Below are 20,330 nucleotides of genomic sequence, written 5' to 3' on the forward strand. Positions count from 1 at the left end.
GGAATAAAAGACATTTTGAAGGAGTGTTCGCTGCAGAGGTTCATTTAGCTTTTATCATATTCAGAACTAAATTTGGGAAGTGTCAAGTTCCATTAGGTTTTATTTGTATATTATTGTCAGAGAAGAACTAATTAGTCAAATCACCTTGTTGGATTAGAGACCAAACATGCAAACTGTATTGGCCTTTAATTCCACGTGCATCTATTTCTGAGCTACTATATTCACATACTATACATTTAAGATAGAGGTTTGCGCTCTCTGGTGGTTTAATTGAATAGAGCTAAATGTGGGGCCACATTAAGAGTAAAGTCAGCATTCAGGAAAAAATATACGCTTAGAGGCGGCGCTGTTATGTAAGCCTGAAACACGGGGCTTCTTCCTCAGGTACTCAGGACCTTTTTATCAGGCATTATTACCAGTGTACAAGATACGTCTTCTTGTTATTCTTTATTTACTTGTTTATTTTGAAATAAATATTTTTATTTCCTGCAGTATGTTTTAGGTCCTCCCACTGTCATTTTTCATCATCATAGGTGTGTGCACAGCATTTTCAAGCAGACATCTAAAACTGGGAAAGTGGACCAATTCTAAAAGCTGATTTAACATTTTTCTTATCTTAACCTTGATTTTACTTTGATTCTCAAGATGGCATGTATGCACCTGTGGGTCTTTGAGCCTGTGTGCGCCGCTCGTTCTTGTTAATCTGTGCGTGTCCTTGTGTGTCCTTGTCTGTTTGACCAGTACAACTCACATTTGAAGGGCTTAACACTTGATTGTAGTTTTGTAATAAAAAATAAAATATATATGTTGGTGCATAATATTAAAACCAGTGACAGTAATTAGCATATTTAAATGAGTTAAATCAAGCTGGTATTTTACGATTTTTAAATAAAGCAGAGGTGATCCCATTGCACTGGATTGTTCTTAGCATTGACTCAATTAAAGGCCCAGTGTGAGAGATTCAGTGGCATCTAGTGGTGTGCTGCAGATTGCAGTCAATTAGATACCCCTCGTCTCACCTCTCCCTTTTAAAGTGTCATCCTGTCCTCTGTCCTTCTGGCAGTCAGCTTTTGACCGATCATGATGCTGTGCTCGTGTAAACACTGCAGCAGTTATTGTTGTTGCACAGATGTATTGATAAAGTATTGGCATTTTACTCACAAATATATTATTGCACATACAGTAACACGCGTAGTTGCTGTCACTTCACCAGGTTCACTTTACCACAGCGGCTTATCTGCTTATTATTATTCAGGCTGTGTGAGTGTTTGTTTCTACGTGTGTGTGCAGTCGGAGGAGCTCAGCCTGACAGAGAGCAGAGCAAATACAGGCTGCAGCGTGATAATAAATGACTTCAAAACATTAAAACAGTAAATAAAGCGCACCAGTAATGTCGGGCCTTATCTATACTCCGGTGAATTAGCACTTCGGTCCGTTTAATACCGTGTTTCGGAACCTTGCCTTAGATGCAAATGGATCAATTGCCAGAGCCAGAAAGTAAGTAAATAAATAGTGATGCAATTACACAAGTTATATCTGCACCTTGTAACCAGCCTTAGTCTAAATGCTTAGCCTCCTCCTCTTAATGACCCTTCACACTAGTTAGACCTACCCTCGTCACCCTGACTCAGTTTGTTTCACCTGGTATGACAGAACACATTTGTATAGATTCTTATGAGTATAAAGCATTAAGTAAATTCCTAAAACTTGAATCAGCTCGAATAATTCAAAACACTTGAGTGAGTCTGCAGGGACTGACTGCAGGAACACAATGGGAAGGAATGCCTCATCTCACACTATACTTCTGTTCAATCTATATTGCTGAAAGTGCAGAACTAATGATTGTCAGCGCACTGCAACTCATTAAGAAAAGTTTTTACACTGGTATGATCACCTCCAGCCCCATATTCCCTATTAGATTTCACAGTCTGCAACATTTAAACATATGTTTAAAATTGTCTAGTAATGTTCGTCTTCCAGGCTGTTTTCTGTCCTGCTGCAGCGTAAATATCCCGTCATGGTCTCCACCACTTGATGGTTTGGATCTGTTCATAAAAGGTTACAAAATTCACACACCTTCTGTTTAATAAATTAATTTGGCTTTTGAAAGTTTTGTTTGTGTATGGACTCCTTTTCCCTGACTCAAAGTGTGTGAAATAATGTGCTCAATATAGAGTGGCAGGACACTTCACGACCACTGAAGAAAATAGTCTAGATTTCTACTAAAGTCTCTCACTCTGCGTGATCCAAGCTACGGAAAGCTTTCTGGCCAGTTGAGTCAGTTGTCTAAATAATGTCACTGTCAGTTAATCTACACTTTCTCACCTATTTTTAACAGATTCTTTAGCAGAAAATAAATAAATAAATAATTCCCCATGAAATGTATGCATTGTACACACAACAACAAACACGTTTCTTCTGTCAAAAGGTTCAATACACACCTCAATCTAAACATTTGTTTTAAATGTTCTGATAATTATTTGCTGCGGTCACTCGCACGGCCGTTAACGCACGCACACATGTTGATCTGTGTGTGTGGCTCACAATGTCATATAAACAAGAGTGTGTGTGAAAACCCCCTTTGATTAGCTTAATGTGAAGCACCTGTGTGACCGAGCGGCAGACAGGTCTGAATCTGATGAAAGCAACCTGTCAACGCTTCTGGATTTGACAGAGAACCATAACTCTGATCCCAAAAGTGTCTGCATTAGGAGATGCTCAAGGCTTTTGTTAACATTTACGTGTCCTTAAATGTATTTGGGGTTTAGACATGAGAGATTAATCGCAGATCCGCTCGGCCGAGAGGGTTATCGGCTGCAATCTGCCTTCCCTCCAGGTCCTGTTCACTTCCAGGTCACTGAAGCGGGCCAGAAAGATTGTCGCCGACCCCTCCCACCCTGGACACTCCCTGTTCGAGTCCCTCCTCGGGAGGAGGCTGCGTCCATCATGACTAAGTCCACCCGCCACAACAAAAGCTTTTTCCCGTCGGTCGGGCTCATGAATGGACCCGGGACTGACTGACTGTCACCCCAGGACTACCACCTCTTCTTCCACCTTCCTCTCCTCCTTCTTCCGCTCCTTCCTCTTCCTCCTCCTCCTCTTCCTCCCACCTCCTCCTCCTCCTTCTTCTTCCCTCCTCCACACACGTCACTTTAACATGCACTTCAACTAAAACACACCACTTGAAGCACACACCCAAACACTCTCACATTATTTGTTGTCTTTCCGTCGCATTGATTGTTGTTTGTTTGTCATGTCCAAATGTTGCACCTTCCACCAAAAAAAAATCCTCGTTTGTTTGTGAAAACATTCTTTGGCAATAAACCTGTTTCTGATTCTGATTCCTGTTTGTTTCAAAATAGTAAAACGGTGTTCAGAATTACAATGAGCAGAGAGCTGGACTTGCTCCCTTGTTTATAAGGCTTCTCTATAAAGATCTGGTAAAGTGTCACACGTGTCCATTGTCACACGTGTACGACAAGCATAAGATTCCCTCCTACTGTACTATCAATAATGCCTAAAGAATGAGAATTGCGGCCATAGTGACGATATGTAAATCTTTTTTTCGCAAGATACAGATGCAGCGCTGCACTCTAGCGATGACATCACAGCTCTAGGCTCCCACACACATTCAACACTCCAAAAAGAGCGGAAAAACACATACAACTAAAACGGGGACAGTTAAATATGTATAATATGTATTTAAAAAAGCTGTTGTCAACATTTTAAAGGTGGACTGGTGTCTTTAGCTGAACGTATCCCGACATTGTAAGCTTTTAAAGTTGAAAAAGTTTAAGCGGATTTGAAAATGTGCTCCATAGGAAAATATGAGAATAGTTGAAGGTTGTCAACATTTAAAAAATGAAATGGTGTCTTTAGCTGAAAGTATGAAGATACTGTAATCTTTTTAAAGTTGAGGATGTTCTATGAGCCTGGCTGCTTCGCAAATCACACCGAATACGGTTTATGTTGTGACTTTACCATGTGGTTGAAACAAAGAGAGAACTGCATGTACCTTTGACAGCCTAAATTGTGAAATCGTGCCACTCTCCCATCAGGCGTCAAAATTTAAAAAATTGAGAAGTGAGATTTGGTTTAAACCACTGGTGCCTCATTGGACGAGAGCCCCGGGATATCCCCAGGCAGTTCCTGTGATATGGCCTTGACGTCACCAAGTCTCACAAACTGACACACACCTTCATCCTGCGCCAACCGATGTGACTCTTGTTGCTAATACGAGATGAAACAACGTTGGTGCCTTTAAAGAGAAACCCTTTGTCATAGTCTTTATTTTGCTGGCACAACAGACTGTTTTTGGATCCTGATGGAGAAACGGATAACTTGCCCCATGCTCCGCCACTTTAACATGTAGAAGGTCCTTCTGTACACATTACATCTATTGCACCTGTCCATCTTGGAGAGGGATCCTCCTCTGTTGCTCTCCTGAAGGTTTCTTCCCTTTTTTCCCCTGTAGAGGGTTGTTTGGGAGTTTTTCCTGATCCGATGTGGGGTTTTGGGACAGGGATGTCTATGTGTACAGATTGTAAAGCACTCTGAGACAAATTTGTAATTTGTGAAAATGGACTATACAAATAAATTAATTGAATTGAATTAGAAGGAAAATCACTAGAATTCCCGGTTTCTTCAATTCGTCAAGATTTCCTCCACCACCAGACAAAATCCAGTTTGCTGTTTAACCTGAACAAGTCCGCAGAAACACACTAACTATGACGAAGTGATCTAAAGAGAGGCTTTTGTCTGGTCAGATCAGATATAGGTAAATACAAACCAATGGGAACACAAGTTCAATTATGCAAGGAATGATGCATGGAGCAGGACGTGACTTGGTATCTCTAAAGACGCAGATGCCATCCAGTCACAATATAAAGAGACAGGGCATTGTTGTTGTCTTTCAGCGAGAAGTGATGCATCGACAGAAGAGAAGAGAGTGAAGGGAACAGTGAAATTAAGTGAAAGAAGATAAGAGGAGTGTTGAGATGATGAAGTGTAATGACTCTCACCCAGCCCTGTTCTCATCTCCCAAGACCTCTGGCTGTCGCCGCGCAGATGAGCAGATGACATATGCACTAATTAACAGTGCCGACTCTCCTACTGGATGTGGGAAGAGCAAGTAGTCCTCCTAACCAATACCCTTAAGGGACCATGCAGATCACTAGTAAAGATAACGTGATAGTTCTCTCGTAAGCCAGATCATATATTGAAGTCAAATGTATTTGTATATATAGCATAGTATAGCACAATATCATACACAAACTGGATAAGTAGGATATGTATGCATGCTCATTAGGCTTGCAATCAACTATGAACATAAGTTCACAGGGTTTACAGACAGACTAAATGAACTCCTGCTATCCTCTCATGGCTCTCTGCTCTTTGAGTTTCCTTCTGTTTGGCCAGAGTCCAAGATGATACTAGGTGCACAGGTTTCTCTGTCTCAATCTGAAGCTCCAGTAGGAGTAAACTCAGCAACAGAGAAACAAACTAATAGTGTATTATCTATCAGACCTCCAGATTCCAAAGCCCAGTAAAAGGCTGCGCTTTATAATAGATGAGCAGCACATGTTATTGCCTGACATGTAGATGACTCACTTGTTGTCTCTTTATAGCTACCCTCCCTACCCGAGTCTGTTTATCCATGCTTCTCTGTCTCTCTGTGTCTACAATATGTTTATAATTAATGTTTTAAATAAACACAACCTTAGTCTCTACCAAAACCATCCGCTATACAGCTTTACCGAAGTATATCAATCCAACTGTGTGTTTTCAAGTTAGATTCATTGATGATTGTCAACCTACCTCTTCTGGATTCTTAAAAAAACATTGAAACATCACCTTTCAATAATGCACATGTTCAAGCAGATATTAATTAGACAACATTTCTAAATATTAAAACCACGGAGAACATGCGTTACCCGCTTGTGAGAAGAGCACCAGAGTGTAGCAGTAGACACCATGTGATATTAAACATGACATCAGTGGCATCAGGCTACACACTACATTGACTGTAATACAGGGCACCTGGAAAGCAATTCCACATCAGAACGATGTGTTAGAACAACACACACAAAAGAAAGAATTGAGAAGCATATTCATCAGCAACTACGGTAACCAATGATAAATGATATTTCCTCTTTAACTAATGCATTACTTTGATAATACGAGTACTGATGAGTATTTTGTCTCAGTCTTTTATTGAGCGCTGAATGGGAAGAGCTTGATTTTCTTAAACGTGTCCATGGCAGTTTCTAGGTTGTCCATATCTCACATATTTCAGTTTTTCAGTACATTTTATGTTTGGTTGAGTAACCCCGGTGCTGTAACAAAAACAACTTAAAGGCCCGACTACATTCACTGATGGGGACTCAACATTAATCCATCAATCACTCCAAAACTATTATCAAAGAACATTTAATTCAGAATATAGCAGTAAGTATGCTGCTTGTATCAGTGAAATATGTTCAGACACCTACGGTTCAAACAAACAACAGCCATCTTTTTCTCATCCTGCCATCACTGCATGCTGCAAGTCAACCATGAAACATTGCTCTTAAAAGTGAACACGTCATGAGGACACATCTGGCTATAGACAAACTAATATATATACAGCATGTCTCCATTTGTGGCCATCACAGTCAGCTGCCACACGCAATTGTTGTAAAACCGTCTGGCCCCTTTAGGTAATCACATACTACAGCTGAGCTCCCTCTTAATAGCTAACAGACATCTGTTTGCTTTGGGGAATGATCAGTATATGAACAGCCTTGGCAATGGGAAACTAATAGTGGGTCTATTCATCAAGGGTTTCATTATCTGGTATTCACCATTTTTTCCCTGGGAAAAATCGCTTTAAGTCTCACATATCTCAATCTTTGTCAAAATAATTCCCTCCAAGCACACGTAGAGTTCTTTTGAAAAAGCCTAAAATAACATGTCCCAATATTTTTCAATTTAAACATTTAAATGAACTTGTTGGCTAAAGACTAACTTATATTGAACGATATTGAAATCTTCCGGGACACGTGGGCAAGCACAACGTTTTTCTAACAGAAGCGCAGCTATACACAGTGGACCTTTGTGTCAATCTCCAAATCCCATAGTATTAGATCAAAAAGGCACCCCAGGGTTTACATATGAACTATGACCAACTGTACCCCTGGGACAAGGAGAGGAAAACAGCATTGATTCAATTAACTCGGCCATCACGATTCAGACACCTTGAGGGACACGACACACACTATTCACACAGAATATCCATAATTATGGACAATGCTGCGTGTTTCATGCTGCCTATTTGATACAAATAGTTGAGTTCAATGTGTTGAAATGGTATGTTGTAAGCATGTAAACTAGGATAATCTACTGAGTGCTATCGCAACATGAGTCTCAGTGATACAAAAAAAGTATAAATTATTATCTAGAAAGACAGCAACATTTGTTGTAATCTGACAAAAGTATGTCAAGGATTGCCATTTAGGTACAAAAGACATGACTGACATTTGGAGCAGAATCATAAAAGGGCTGCGACTCTTAATGTTGCATGCAAGTAAGCAGCAGGCTAGTGGCATGTCTTAACATTTTAGTAAGGGGGTGCATCTGAGAAAGCGAGCTAGAAACACACAGAAAGAGAGAAGAGAGAGAGCAAGAAAGAGAGAGAGAGAGAGCGAAGGGTTAGGGTATTACTGTGCAAGAGACAAGAAAGAGAAATGGAGGGAGTGTATTAGTGACATGGAGCCAGGAAAAGAGGGAGAGATTACATATCTGTAGTTCTAGCGTCAAATTGAGCAGCTTTAAATGTTGAGACTCAGAGGAACCTTGTTTTTCATCTGCAGAGGACCCTGTACCTGAATCTGCAAAGAGCTAGCAGCCTGTAATCTGCGGTCAGTGGCCGCCACTTCACATTCAGCACATTCTCACTCGTACCAGATGACTGCAAAGGTTTCTTGAACTCTCCTCTCTTTACCTCTGCAAATCATGGGGAGTGAATCTAGTCGAATTCTACGTGGGAATACAGTAATAACTATCGGTTATACTCAGAGAAACACATGTAGATGAAACTAAGTGGGGTTAGTGGGTTTAGTTCTTGCAGGAGCACTGCTGAGAAAGTGCTGCGTCCCTAAATAGAAACTTTGTGAGGAATGGGAGACCTTCATGACTCCTAAATTGTACAAATCACCCACCAACAGGTGTACAGTACTTAGAAAAAGGTACTGCTCAAATCGTCTTCAGCAGCTATCTCTACCACGTCATCAATGCCAAACGTGCCGTCTGCCTCAGTCTCTCTTATCCACACTGCATTTTAAAAGTACGCTTTTATTCTCTGCATCCCCTGGTGTAGGACCAAAGCATCCCAGCACAGAGGAATATACTGCATCTTAACAACCACCTCAGACAGGCTGCAGAGTGCTGTCTGCAGTCAGTAAACGCACTCTAAACTTACAGTCGACAGATTTTAAAAGAGGGAATGTTTTTGTTTCACTGGACATATTTATCCTGCCTCGGAGCCTTTTTTCACTTTAGTTTCTGTTTCCTTGAATTTGCATATCATCAGTCAGTTACTCTCAGGATGTGCCAAGCAGCAGTGTACTCTCGCTGGTTGCCAAGGAAACTTGCTGAAATTTTCAAATTAGCCAATGGGGCCTGTAGTTAAAGGTTTTTAAGCATATCATTTTTCAACAATTTCTTTTTATCCTGGCCCCATTGGTGTATCAATGCAATTATTCATTTAATTGATGCATATTTAAAGGAAAATGCATTACTTGTTCTAACTTTCCATTGTATAGGGTTAATACAAATAAATTAAAAAGTATAAACCTTAAAACGAGCTTACATTACAATGTTGGAAATGACTTTAGGGGACTTAAGGCAGACTGGAAGACATCAAATAGTCATCGTTTCTGATTTATTTGCGTCATACTTTGCTGTGGTACAGCATCTTTGATCATAATGGTGATCCGGCTCTTTTGGCTCTGTATGTACTGCTTTAACTCGTTACATTCGGTGTGTGCGTAATTATTTATCTACTTAATCCTGTTCAGTTATGTGGAAACTTGACTCCTCTTGAGAACTTGTTCTGAAAGCATTTTTTTTTTGGGCTCGTCTTTAAAATAATTCAACTCAGTTTATTTGTGTCGGTGATGCAACTGAATATCAGGTTCAAAGGATAGCAATCATACACTGTGAGGTCCAGCATTAGGAGCTATAATAAGTATATTAGGACGCATCATTTTTTAGAACACTTATTTTTCTTTACCTTCTGTACCTGTGTTGGCACTCACTGCCAGTCACAGCATCCCTCTTTTAGCATACAGTAATACACAAAGGTATTGAGAGACAGTAACAGGAAGATTCACCCTCTGAGAGTCTCTCCTCTCTTAAATATCGAAATAACCTTAATTAACCGAAATAAGTCTCTTTTTTTTGTAGAATGTTAAGTGACAATTATAGAATAGTAAGCGACAGTTATAGAATGTTAAGTGACAGTGATATAATGTTAAGTGACAGTTATAGAATATTAAGTGAGAGTTATAGAATATTAAGTGACAGTTATAGAATTGTAACTTGTGAAAGTAAAATTACAGAGTGTTAAGTTACAGTTTTATAATGTTGCTTTATAGTCTGAGATTCTTAGCAAAGTTTGCCGTCAGGTTCCATCTCATACCAAAAGCAATCAAGTTGTAATTATTTTATAATTGTCACTGCAAAGGACAGGGAGTGAAAAGCAAAGACGTTGTACCGTTGGAGCTTACCTCTGAGCTGCTGGTAAAACAAACTCATTTCATTATGATTACAAAAGTAGAGACCCATCTCCTCTCTTGTTAAGGGAAATCATGTATACGCTTTTAGTGTGTAAATTGCAGAAAGGTCTTTTCCCATTGGTAGAAAGGTAGAGATAATTGTATTAATGTATCGACTGCAAGGATTGCGTTCAAGGACCTTTACCATGGTACATACAATCTAAAATCAAAATTTTACTAAGACAGATTAAGTCTTAAAATATGACTAAATTAGACAAGTTCATCTCTTGGTGGAGGCCACACTACCTATTGTATGCTAAGAAAAAGAAATCATATATTAAATCTAGTCTCATTTCTGGTTATAGAGAGAATATAACAATGGTGAAGGTTGTTCCTCCTGCACAAACACAATGAATATCCAGCCCAGACCTGTAACAAAAGCTCAGGATGATTGGGATAATAAAAACTCTCAATCAATTCTCAGGTTTCTCTAAGACTAGACTGAGAAAAGGGATGGAGACAGAAAATCAAGTGAGAAGTGAACAAGGTGAGTGCATATAATAGAGATAACTTAAAAAGGAAAGCAGATCAATAAACCAATCACAGATGTAAAGAAGAAGTGTCTAGCCCCCTGGTAAACAATACTATTCTTTTATTTCAGTTTAATTAGTATCCAAAAGCACTTTTCCAAAAATAGTATTTATTCTTTTGTTATTACATCCCTATCAGTTATTTCACCTCTTTCTCCAATGCAAGACTGTTAGTATCTGCACTAAATGAAGAACAAGCTTGTCTAGCATACACGTTAGGAATTGATCCTTTACTAATGACTAAAGACCAGCCAAACAGTGTAACTTCTGGCAGCTCCAGACAGACACACTGTATTCATCCCCAGGGAGACAGAGTAAACATAATATATTTATATTAAGTGTGAACAAAATGCAGAATATATACAATACAATAAATTACAGAGCATGCTGAATAAAAAGAAAATGAAATATAGAAAATGAACAAATTAAGTGTAGAATGTAGAAAATCTGAAACGATTGAATGAGTCTAACAACTAATTGGCGCTGCTTTAAAGACTTAGTCAATCGTTTCTGATTTTCTATATTTTTATGCTGGTTTTGTGGATTTTAAACTGTTCATGGTTTAATGTTGAATACCTTAATATATTAAATAAGGAGAAGTTGGAACAAACGTATTAGAGTAGGTTAGCACATCTTTTGTGAATCTTAGCAAATCTTTTATGCTATGCTATTTTGACAGGTATACTGAATACATGCTATTGCCTTGAAATTACTGTAACATGATAAATAAAGACCAACCCAGCTTTACAGGAACAGTGTTGTTCCTTAAATTCATTGTTTTCTGTCTTGAAATGTGGATGGTCCACCTTTACACTCTGATATGTTTGTGACAGTGTGGGCTCGATGGTACCTGTGACAACTTGACAGAGTAGCAGGCGAGGGGAAGGCCTAGCTAAGGGTCAATTCAGAGTGTAAGCTTCATTGGGTCATACCGGCACTGGAACATGTGTGTTCTCTGTAAGAACAGTGGTGGTTTGGCATAGCCACATTAAAAACACACTCCTGCTTTGCTCCCCTTGCCAATATCAAATATGCGAGAACATTAAACTACTCTCATTTCCACCCTTTTCTTTTTTCTGAATTATTTCTCTTTGTGCAAGACCTAGTGGACAGATGGAAAAGGAATGAATGGCAAGAATGATACGAATAAGGGGAACGGTGTCACACAGGGTCAAATCTCTCTAGCTCTCTTGGGCCTTCAAACAGAGGTAGGACGATGCCAGCACGTTAATAAATCTAACAATAGCCACATGGGCACATTGCGGGGCATTTCAGAGAGATGCCTATACCAATCACTGATGCAACATTGCATATGTCAATCGGTGTGTGAACATTTTTTTTTTTAAACCACTGTTGAGCGTTAGACTCAAGTCAGATGCAGAGACAAGTATGGATAAAAGACAGTGGAAAGGGAGGCATAGAGAGAGGAAGCAGAGATAGAGACAAAAAGAAAGAGATATGATTAAATTAATATACTGTAGATAGACCATTAGCTCTTCCCAAACTCAACATTAATGTCTAACTTTTCTAAAATGGGAAAAATTAAAGCCGTTATCACAACAAGAAAACAAAGAGTACTGACAATATAACCCCAATAACCACCATTCCGCACATTAAGGATTTGTTTGTCAGCAACAAGATCATGAAGGCACGATACGGGTGTCCGCCTTGGACAATTCAGGGGGAAAGATGAAGAAATTGGGCGTGCCCAGGTTTGGCGCACAAGAGGAATCCTGATTAGATGCCTGGTATACCTCAGCTGACTCTTCAACACGAAGGAGTAGCGCCTCAACTCCAAGGTCCCTCCTGAGGTCTGAGCTCCTTTTGCTGCGTTCACACCTAAAAGCGCTGCGAATTGTTCGCAAGTTTTTATCCACAATTAGTCGGGCGAGTAACGCACCGCTTTTGATGTAAACGCAGCATAAAGCTGACCCCGGCCACTCTACGCAGGAAACGCATTTTGTCCGCTTGTAGTCGCAACCTTTTTCTTTCGGTCACGACCCAGAGTTCGTGACCTTCGGTGAGGGTCAAAACGTAGACCGACCAGTAAATTGAAAGCTTTGCCTTCCGGCTCAGCTCCTTCTTTACAAAGATGGTCGGTGCGGCGCCTGTTTTACTGCTGCAGCCGCACAGATCCACCTGTTGATCAACCGCACCATTTTACCCTCAATCGTGAACAAGACCCCGAGATACTTGAACTCCTTCGCTTGGGGTAGGCACTCTGTCCCCACCTGGAGGGAGCAATCTACCGGTTTCTGGCAAAGCACCATGGCCTCAGATGTGTAGGCGCTAACTCTCATCCCCCTAACCTGACGTTCTCCACCCCCCCGGATATCCTGTTCGTGAAAGTCCCGAAACAGGACCAGTGATAAAAGGCAGCCCTGGCAGAGGCCAACTCCCACCGGGAACGTGTCTGACTTATGCCGAGAATACGAACACAGCTCCTACTGCAGGCGTACAGAGAATGGTTGCAACAAGTCCTGCACCCCATACTTCTGCAGCCCCCCCACAAAAAACCCAGAGGGACCCGACCTGGTCGAAAGCCTTCTCCAAGTCCACAAAAACATGTAGACTGGTTGGGCAAACTGCTCGTACCTCTCCAGTAGTCTTGCGAGGGTAAAAAGCTGGTCCACTGTTCCACGACAGAGACGGAATCCGCACTGCTCGTCTTCAATCTGAGGTTAGACAAGCGGTCGGAGCATCCTACCATAATCCTTCCTCGGAGGGCTGAGTAGTGCGATACCCTGATAGTTCTAGCACACTCTCCGGTCCACCTTCAGGAAAATGGGAACCCCCACCCCAGTCTGCCAGTCCATGGGCACCGTTCCCAACCCCCATTCAATATTGAAAGGCTGTGTCAGCCAATAACGCCCAACTACTGCACCGAATGGTGCCAATTATCTATGACTAAGGAGAATGTGTTATGTTGTTGTTATGGCTTTCTTTTTAATCTGCTTAAAATTAGTTTGAAAGCTTTTTAATAAAAGTTCTGGTTCTAGTTGTAATTTAAATGAGACCAGACACATTGGTTGTCTAGTCTGTATGGTTTGACATCAGATTCTCGCTTTGGGTTGCTGAGGTCGCCCTGCTGACATTTAGTTCACATCTCAGTGACAGCATGTGGCACAATCTGGGACAATTTAAGTCTTGCATAATTTTACCCACACACAGTAGTTCCTCTCCAGGAATAGAGTAAAGAGCAGAGAGAGGAAAATAAAAGGGCATTACTATTATGAAGAATCTTTGGGGAAATTACAGAATGAGCAGAGTTTTAAAAAGCACGTTTTTTATCTTATTTTTCAGCCGCTCCTTTGACTACAAAATATATCCAATCAATATTCTATCAGACATGTTGCAATGAAGTGTCAAGTGTGGAGACACATATGTAGACAGTTCCCATCTGGCGCATCTGATCAGAAAATGTGCATTAAATGGAGAACTACCAAAGAGTAATTGAATATGCTTTTCCTTTCTATGCAGTTGTCTGTTGGGGTGACAGCATTACAGCTGTGAATAGGGACAAGATCAATAAGTTGATCAAGAAGGCCAGCTCTATTATTGGCCTGAGTCAAGATTCTCTGGAAAATCAGTACAGAGCAGAGCACCAGAAGGAAGCTTTGGATTGTTCTGTCATGCGACGACCATCCTCTGTACAGTACCTTCGTAAAGAGTAGCAGGATGCTTATGTTCTGCAGCAGCTGTCTTTTTAATGAACAATGCTGATACAATGTCCTTCCACTATTCATTAATTCACTGCATGCAGCAACTACTTGTGTTGCATTATGTTTGCGTAGTTATACAATGCATATCTGCCTTTTTTGTGTTTGACTTTTGCTTTTCCTCCTGTCATTGTTGCAATGTAGTGCATTTCCCTTCAATGACCAGTGTTGGTGTTATCCATTGTGTAGATGAAGTATTGTGTACATTGTGCCTCTTTCTTTGTTGTTGTATTGTGTTCACGTTCACCTTAAATGGAACCACAAAAATGAGACGCAACATGATACAAGAATATCATTTAGACCGACAGTGTGGGTAGATAGTAGTCAGAGAAGGAAATGATAATTGAGAGAGAGAAAAATCAAACTACACTCAAAGAAATGACTCATTGGATGAACTCAATTAAATTGTTGGCAGGTTTTCCATCCAATAATTATCTGCAACTCCAACTCAAATTTAGCACATCAGTGCAATACAATGTAATTAAGTTAGTCCAACTCATTTGTATCAAATACATCTAAAATATAATAACAATATTCATTAAATTAAATTAATTTGTGTTTGTCCAACTCAAAATATAAACGAACTAACTAACTAAAAAAATATGCAAACTCCACACAGAAAGAACACCCCGACTGGGAATTGAACCCACAGCCCACTGGCTGTGAGGCAACGGCACTAGCCACTACACCACCGTACAGCCCTGAAAGTGTTTTCACCTCATGCAAACAACTGATTTTCAGAAGGCGCATGCGCAAAGGGTCGTCCTCAATGAAACACATTTATTTTGAGTTGATATGCACACCATCTAACCTAAATAAATCTAATAAATGAAAGTATTCATACATTTTGTGTTACACCCATTAAATATAAATATCTATTTTTGTAATTGATTTATTTAAATGTATCAAACAATATTTAAATGTGTCACCTCTAAGAAGGGCTTGAATCGTTTTTGTGAGTGTAACCTAAATAAATCTAATAAATGAAAGTATTCATACATTTTGCGTTACACCCATTCAATATAAATATCTTAGTTTTGTAATTGATTTATTTAAATGTATCAAACAATATTTAAATATGTCACCTCTAAGAAGGGCTTGAATCATTTTTTGAGTGTACCAGTAAACTACATAGCAGGTACTGGAATACAGGGCGGCTACAAGAAGCTGAGATTCCACTTACGATCCCAGTACTCAACTGTTAGTGCAGTGGAAAGGCCGTTACAGAAGCACTACCTGTCCTCAGATATTTAAACTAATCTAAGTCAGTCGGCTCGCTTGCAACACTGCTGCTTTTGTAATTTTTTTTCCTTTTCCTTTTCAATTAAATAAACCAAATTAAGTTACATTTTAATTTCAGTTTTGTTGCTTGCAGTCCAACTCTCACTCTCTGTAAAACGAGTTGGGTAGTTGATAAAAGGTAAACTATACATTGTTAACAACAAATCTTCTCATTACTCTCCTCACACAATAAATTTGTCAAAGTACACAGATCATCTTTTCCAAATCCCAGCCTCTTGAGACTGTATGCCCACTAGAGAGAAGGGCTTAGTCAGCATCAAGGTCAGTGTTCTGAATGAAACATAAAGCATCTACGAATAAATCAGTAAAATTGATCCTGAAAATAAACAGCTTGGAGAATATCTCAAACCAGCAGTAGATACGGAGAATGATTAAACTTAGTTGAGAGGAGGTACCTTGGAAAGCAAATCCCCCACACGGGAACATGGGCCGTCAAAAGAGGTGATGGACCAAACCGTAGTTGCAGACTGTGCAAACATGCCATTGAAGAATGAAGTCACACAGTTTAAGAGTATATGATGTAAGCAGTAACAATCTATACTGAATGGCATAACCATTGCAGTGCACAGGGTTTCAGAAATACCAAGGTCCAAAAACTGAGCTTAGGCTTACTAGAGAAGTCTGGGGGCAAGTAAAAGCAAAAATTGCATTGCAGAAAACTATTGAAAATGAATGCTGATAATGATTAATAAAAAGTGAATTCACACTACTGCTCTCTCCACCTTTGTCGTCAGTGCCTATCCCTTTTTCTGTGACTCCTACCAACATATATTGAAAATAATTTATCAAAATTCTAAACACCTTCTTCTTTTCATCTTTTGGTCCGAGTTTGCTTCATTTTGGTTTTGAATTATCGAAAGCTGTCTCAGTACTAAAATGTAAACAAAATGTGTACAGTACAATCATTTATTTATGCAATCATACTTGTATTCGATAATAATAATACACGGTTATTTTATTAAGCCTATATATTCCATTGTATAAACCAAAGGACAGATATACGTATGTGGTAATGACATTGTTGAGTTGGATCAGGTGAGAACAGCCCAGAGAGTAGACATAACCCTATTCTGGGCGGTCTGTACTTGCTCTTCGTCTCTCACCCTCATCACCTTCTCTCTATGTCTCCTTATCTTGTCCTGTATCGTTTCCCTTCCCAAAGCTTCATGGACAGTTGTTTCATTTCTGTTTGTCTTATTAAGTGAAACCAAGTATCGGGCATCACAGGCCACTGTTTAACATAGCATACCACATAGAAGCTATTGGTAAGATAATGTCGGTCTGGGGATGAATGGCATTGAACTAGCAGTCAACTCGTTGAGCTATCTAGTTAACTATATGAATGTCTGTACAGTTCCTCAAATAAATATTGTGTAGTAATAACAAGTTCATCCACTTCACTAGGTCCCCCCCCATACACACACACACACACACACACACACACACACACACACAATTAATAACGGCAACCTGATGATCAAGTTTGCAATCTTGGCATTGTACAATATCTTTGCTGCACCAAAGTCAAGTTATTTTTAATAAGAAAATACCAAGGTCCAGACATCAGTGACCTTAAGGATAGATACGGCCATGAGTCCAACCAAGTATGCAAGAAATGGACCAAAAAAAGAATGCACTTGGTAAGTCATCCAAGTGAGACACCAAACAGGGCGAGAATGATGGAGCTGAAGTCCTGGACTTGCACAACCCTCAACCAAATGGTTCTCCAAGCAGTAAACATACTGCAAGAATAGGTATATGGTACCCAGATATGATGAGGACACACATTGTCTGGATGGGAAAAGGTAGGTCTTTTTTTTTCATTTTGTAGAATAATCATCACACTGATACTTCTGACAGGAAATTACCTTCTGTGAATGAATAAAAAGAGGGAATACACTAAAAGAAACCACAAGAGAGGCAGACTATTTATGTCAGTGTCTACCCATCTTGCTGGAGATGAATGACACCCATTAGCAGTATTGGAAAGCCATCTCTTTTTTTCAAATAACCATAGAAATAGTATTGGTGGAGTTGGATATGATAACAGAAAAATGAAACCTATGTTAGAAAATGTAAAAACATTTTTGCTAAGAAGTGTCCCAAAAGTCTGACTGAACAAATGTCGGCATCAACTGCTAATGGAGCTTGACTGTGCCATAGTACCAAGACACCGTACTTATGTTGCAGCAAGGTCTGAGCAACACTTTTATGGAATAACGGGCTTGGACTAGTCTAAATAAGTTAAATCAACAAAGACCATTCTATTTCAGCATCATGTATTCAAGGTATGCCTACTCACCAGAAGTCTTCTTCACTAAGTGGATTTGATATAGATTACAAACAAAAAGTCAAAAGGTCCTTTGTGTCAAATCCAACTTTTCTCAACACGTACCACAAACACCATTTACCCCCCCCCAGCCTATACGTTGACTACATTTAACCCAAACTGGATTTAATCTTTAAAGATCTTCTTTAAACTGTACTGAAAAAATAAGTGTGAGGATTAAGTCATTTTGGATTTGAGAACTCACTCTACCACATGAAGCTGCGCTCTTCACTTCTGAAGAGGAAAAGTGTTGCCTGGTGTGATCTTTGCATGGTGCTTCTTTCTGCTGATCCAGACTTGAAACACAGCAGGAGGTGTGTAATCCAACTTCAGGCTGACTATTCTAGTGTAATCTTCTGTACACAAAAGTCACTTTTGACTGCTCCATAAAAGATTCAAACTGTCAGAGTCTGGCCATCTGTCATCTGCCTCTATGTTTGCCTGTCAGACTTCCAGGCTCTCTCTGTTTTCCTGTCTATCACTATGCAATGTCACATGTGCTTGCCAGTATATTGGAGTAAATATGACTCCTTGAAAATGAAACTCATAATCTGTTAAGCATATTTACATTACATAAGCACATTAAGGGAAGTCCCTTTGGCAAAAAGATGAGTAGGACTTAAGGGCATGTGTGTATGTTTCTGTTCCACGTGTTTTCAAGTATGTAAAAGCATGTTTAAGTGTGCAGTATATCATGTGTCAAATTATACGTGTGAGTTTGTGTGTGTGTTTGTGTGTGTGTGAGCTCATAAATGATGATAACAAATACAAAAACTTCTTGGTTTGCTGCCAATGTCTGAAGAAAGAATCCCACAGAAAGCTAACGAGTATGTTCAGAACGAGTAAGCAGTGTCTGGCAGTTTGCTATGCCATTGAAACAAGGGCATATTAGTCATAAAAGGCTTAATGTTGTTTGGTTACATTTAAAATGCCACATGGTATCTTTCTAATAGTGTGATCCTATGTCACACACTACTGACAGGGAGAAAGAGAGCAGAGCTTAGAGATGTGTTGAATTGACACTTTATTTCATTCTACAGCCAATGGCTCTGCATTTATACACATATGCAATTTGAGGTAATCACTTTCTGTTCAAGATGATTTTACCCTGTGATTTATGGAGAATTTTTTTCCCCTTACTTTACAGTAAAGAATGAAATACTCAAACACGACCGGACAGCTGTTGCTGACTAAAGATGAATTAGAATAGCAGAGCTTGAAACATTTATGACATTAACTTATTCAGGAACTGGACAGTTGCTCTATTCCTTACCACCTTCTGCTTCAAATAAATAGAGGAAGAAACACTTCAGTATGGTCACAGTGGTTTTGTGGAGAAAATACACTACAGACTATGTTAAAATTGCAAATAAACGGAGGAAAGGATCAATGTCACAGTCTAATGGTGCGGCATTTTTTCCTGTGGCTGCAATACTACACAAGGAACAGGCTACACCTCAAGGGATTTCTGCGTAAAGATTGTATGAGCAATGTCAAATTGGATCTCTAGTCTTTCTCAGCAAAAAGCTGCAACAGAGAGAGGGAAAGTTTCACAGATCAGGTATAACTATCTTGATTCTCTACTCTGTGTCTTCCTGTGGATTTACAGCGCCTCTTATAGCCTTCTTTATCCCTGATGCCTCTCCCCTCCCTCTCCATTACCTTCTTCGCTCTCACCCTAAGTGGCCAGTTGTCAAAGTCAGCTGAAGCCCAGTTAATGAAGAGGTAGATTTATTAGTAAGACATCAGTGGAATAGGCGGGGAGGAGTAGAACCCCCAGAAGCAGGCAAATACAGCTACCAAGTGTGCATACCAAAAAAAGAAAGAAAGGGAAAAGAGGAAAAAACATGGACAGGATAAAGTAAGAGAAAAAAATAGAAAACTCAAGAATTTTATAAGAAGCCGACTCCAAATTGTAGACAAAAGAGGTAGAAAGCGCCCATTCAGAGAGGAAGGGGGAGAGGCAGCTTCCCTCTCTTGTATCCTCTCTCCAGCAGTGGCTACAGAACAAGCTCTTACCGTCTGTTGTAGGTCTGGGATTCCAATGCGGACGACCACGGTGTTGCCTGTCGGCTCTTCCATGGGTGCTCTTGAACTGTGGCTCCGCTCTGCACCGGGACGGAAAGCAGTAACACCAACAGGAATGGGAACACCGCTGTCCTCTTCCCGGGAGCTGCCGCTGTCAGTGCTGGCCCCCTGGCTGCCGTTCGCTGTGTGTGTGTAAGGCTGTGCGAGTGTGTTTGAGTGTGTGTATGTGTGTTGCTGCTGCTGCTGCTGGTCCTGCCGTGGAGGGCTGGGTGGCTCATGTTTGCCGGCTGCCGGACGCAGAGGCATGCTCCGTGTTAGGGGCTCGGTCTATGTCTCTCTCTCTCTCCAGACACACACACACAAGCACACACACACCGATGGCTCTTGCTCACACTGCACGCACACACAGTTTGCAGCGTGCATCACTCGCCTGGGAGAGGAATAGAGGGAGGGAGAGAGAGGCAGGGAAGGAGGGTGGCAGAGAGAGAATGGGAAAAGAGGAGGGGGTATTATAAGATTACTGAGAGATGAATGGTAAAAAACACAGAGAAGATAAGTACCCGGAAAACTTGGAAATAAAACCGGGAACAGATGCATAGATAAAGCA

At 40.2% G+C, this 20,330-nt stretch overlaps 1 protein-coding gene across 17 annotated transcripts in view; it reads right to left on the bottom strand.

Annotated features, from left to right (window-relative positions):
* shank3a (SH3 and multiple ankyrin repeat domains 3a) overlaps positions 1-20,330 on the bottom strand; it is a 175,741-nt gene that overhangs the window by 102,447 nt on the left and 52,964 nt on the right. For all 17 annotated transcript variants that reach the window (XR_008831987.1, XR_008831989.1, XR_008831988.1 and 14 more), the window contains exon 3: positions 19,715-20,153. Coding sequence is in view for 10 of the 17 variants with exons in the window: in XM_056416032.1 (XP_056272007.1) it covers positions 19,715-20,029 (315 nt within the window). In the remaining 7 variants the exon portion in view is untranslated. The remainder of the gene's footprint in view (positions 1-19,714; positions 20,154-20,330) is intronic.

The sequence above is a fragment of the Pseudoliparis swirei genome, chromosome 6 (assembly GCF_029220125.1).
Source record: "Pseudoliparis swirei isolate HS2019 ecotype Mariana Trench chromosome 6, NWPU_hadal_v1, whole genome shotgun sequence".
In the NCBI taxonomy this organism is placed as follows: Eukaryota; Metazoa; Chordata; class Actinopteri; order Perciformes; family Liparidae; genus Pseudoliparis; species Pseudoliparis swirei.